At 36.0% G+C, this 1,970-nt stretch overlaps 1 protein-coding gene across 1 annotated transcript; it reads left to right on the forward strand.

Annotated features, from left to right (window-relative positions):
- The first annotated feature begins 273 nt into the window (after positions 1–273).
- LOC127086664 (uncharacterized) lies at positions 274–684 on the forward strand. The gene has a single exon (XM_051027460.1). The coding sequence runs from the start codon at positions 274–276 to the stop codon at positions 682–684; it is 411 nt and encodes a 136-aa protein (XP_050883417.1).
- The last annotated feature ends 1,286 nt before the right edge of the window (positions 685–1,970 follow it).

The following is a 1,970-nucleotide window of genomic DNA, read 5'->3' on the forward strand; positions in this document are numbered from 1 at the left end:
TTAAAAATCATTTTCAATCAACTTTTCTACTCCAAATCATCATTATTATGTCTTATCACATCAAATGGAGCAAAAGAAGTTGCAATTTAAGGTAAGTTCCGTTCATTTCATACCTCATTATTTGAATTAATCCAGTTATTGAGTTGAAAATAATCGTTACATCCGAAGATGCATATCGGAATTCACCTACTATCTGTTTCAAAGATGCATCTCCGAAGTTGCATGTTAATGTGAATTTTTTTAACCGTTTTTCTGTTTTTGTTTGTATTAGATATGGTGCACCGAAATATGTTTCCCAAAGCTGCTGCAAGTAATGATGTAAAACCGGATGAAGTGAATGATGATGTTAAACTAGATGAGGTGGTTGATGATGTTAAATTGAGTGTTATATCGGTTGATGTTGAGTTAGATGTTGGTCAAGAAATTATAAATGAACAACTATTTAATGTTTGTGAACATATGTTTGAATGGGTCCGTATGGAGACCGGGAAATTGGAGTTTGGCATTGTAATTAGAAGGTCTGACAGTGGTTCTAATAGAAGGCAAATATTTGTAACCATGATATGCGAGAGAAGTGGCACGTATGTTCCACCGATTCGAAAGTTGAAACATGATGACAGCGGATCGAAAAAATGTGAGTGTTCGTTTAAATTGCACGAATATCGTAAGGTGGATGATACATAGAAATTTAATGTGATTTATGGTTTACATAATCATGCCTTACAAAGCGAGCTAGATGTTCATCCCATTGTACGTTGCCTTAAACCGGAGGAGAAGGAAATTACTTTGGCCATATCTTTAATTAGGATGGCTCCGAAAAACATACTTGCTTATTTGAAACGGAAAAATCCTGAAAGTATTTCAAATATCAAGCAGGTATACAATGCACATTACCGAAACAACATGGCGATAAGAGGTCCAAGAACCGAAATGCAACAACTTTTTAAGCTTTTGGATGAAAACCATTATGTTTCTAGATATATAGTTTGTGAGGATAAAGTCATTGTTCGTGACATATTCTGGACTCATCCTGAAAGTATCAAGTTGTTCAACATATTTCCCACTATCCTCATATTTGATTCAACATATAAGACCAATAAGTATAGACTTCCCCTTCTGGAAATTATTGGTGTTACTTCTGCGAAGAAGACTTTTTCAATGGGATTTGCATTTTTAGAATCCGAAAAAGAGGTCAATGTTACATGGGCCTTGGAAATGTGAAAGACTTTGTTGAAGGGCCAAGAAAACATGTCGAATGTAATTGTCAGTTATCGGGACACCACACTAATGAATTCAGTTACAAAGGTGTTTCCTACATCCAACATATTACTTTGTTGGTATCGCATAACAAAAAATGTGAGAAGTCCGCCCAAGCCGGCGGTAGGAACCAAACAAATCAAGGGTGAAGATGAAAAAATGGTGAAACCTAGTGTGGTGTTGGAAAAGATAATGGATGCATGGAATGATATATTAAATTCATCCAAAGAAGACTTGTATGTTGCATCTGTAATGCATTTTAGGAGTGTGTGTTAGATATCCAGATTTCTTGAAATATGTTGAGAGTATTATTCTGGACCGAGTGAAGAAGAAGATTGTGTGTGCCTGGACCGATCAGGTTAGATACCTCTGCAATACAAACTACTAACAGGGTTGAATATGCACATTCGACACTGAATAAATGGTTGGGTTATATTAAGGGTGATTTTTGTAGAGAGTGAGACGTCGTGAACCAAATGGCCCAAAACCAACATAATGAAATACAAATAACTTTTGTTCGGAGTATTATTGTGTTAGAACACAAATTCAAAGAAAACACTCTCTATTCAAATTTGGTTAGAAACATATCTCAGGCAGGATTGGATTTCATTTTTCACGAAGCGAAGCGAGATGAGCAGACAAGTTCGGATAGTTCGAAGTGTAGATGTAAACTTGGGAAGACTTGCGGTCTTCCAAGTGCTTGTCTCATTTCA

This window comes from Lathyrus oleraceus, chromosome 1 (assembly GCF_024323335.1).
Source record: "Lathyrus oleraceus cultivar Zhongwan6 chromosome 1, CAAS_Psat_ZW6_1.0, whole genome shotgun sequence".
NCBI lineage: Eukaryota > Viridiplantae > Streptophyta > Magnoliopsida > Fabales > Fabaceae > Lathyrus > Lathyrus oleraceus.

Coding starts and splice junctions, on each gene's coding strand:
- LOC127086664 (XM_051027460.1), top strand. CDS start 274: ATGGTGCACCGAAATATGTTTCCCAAAGCTGCTGCAAGTAATGATGTA.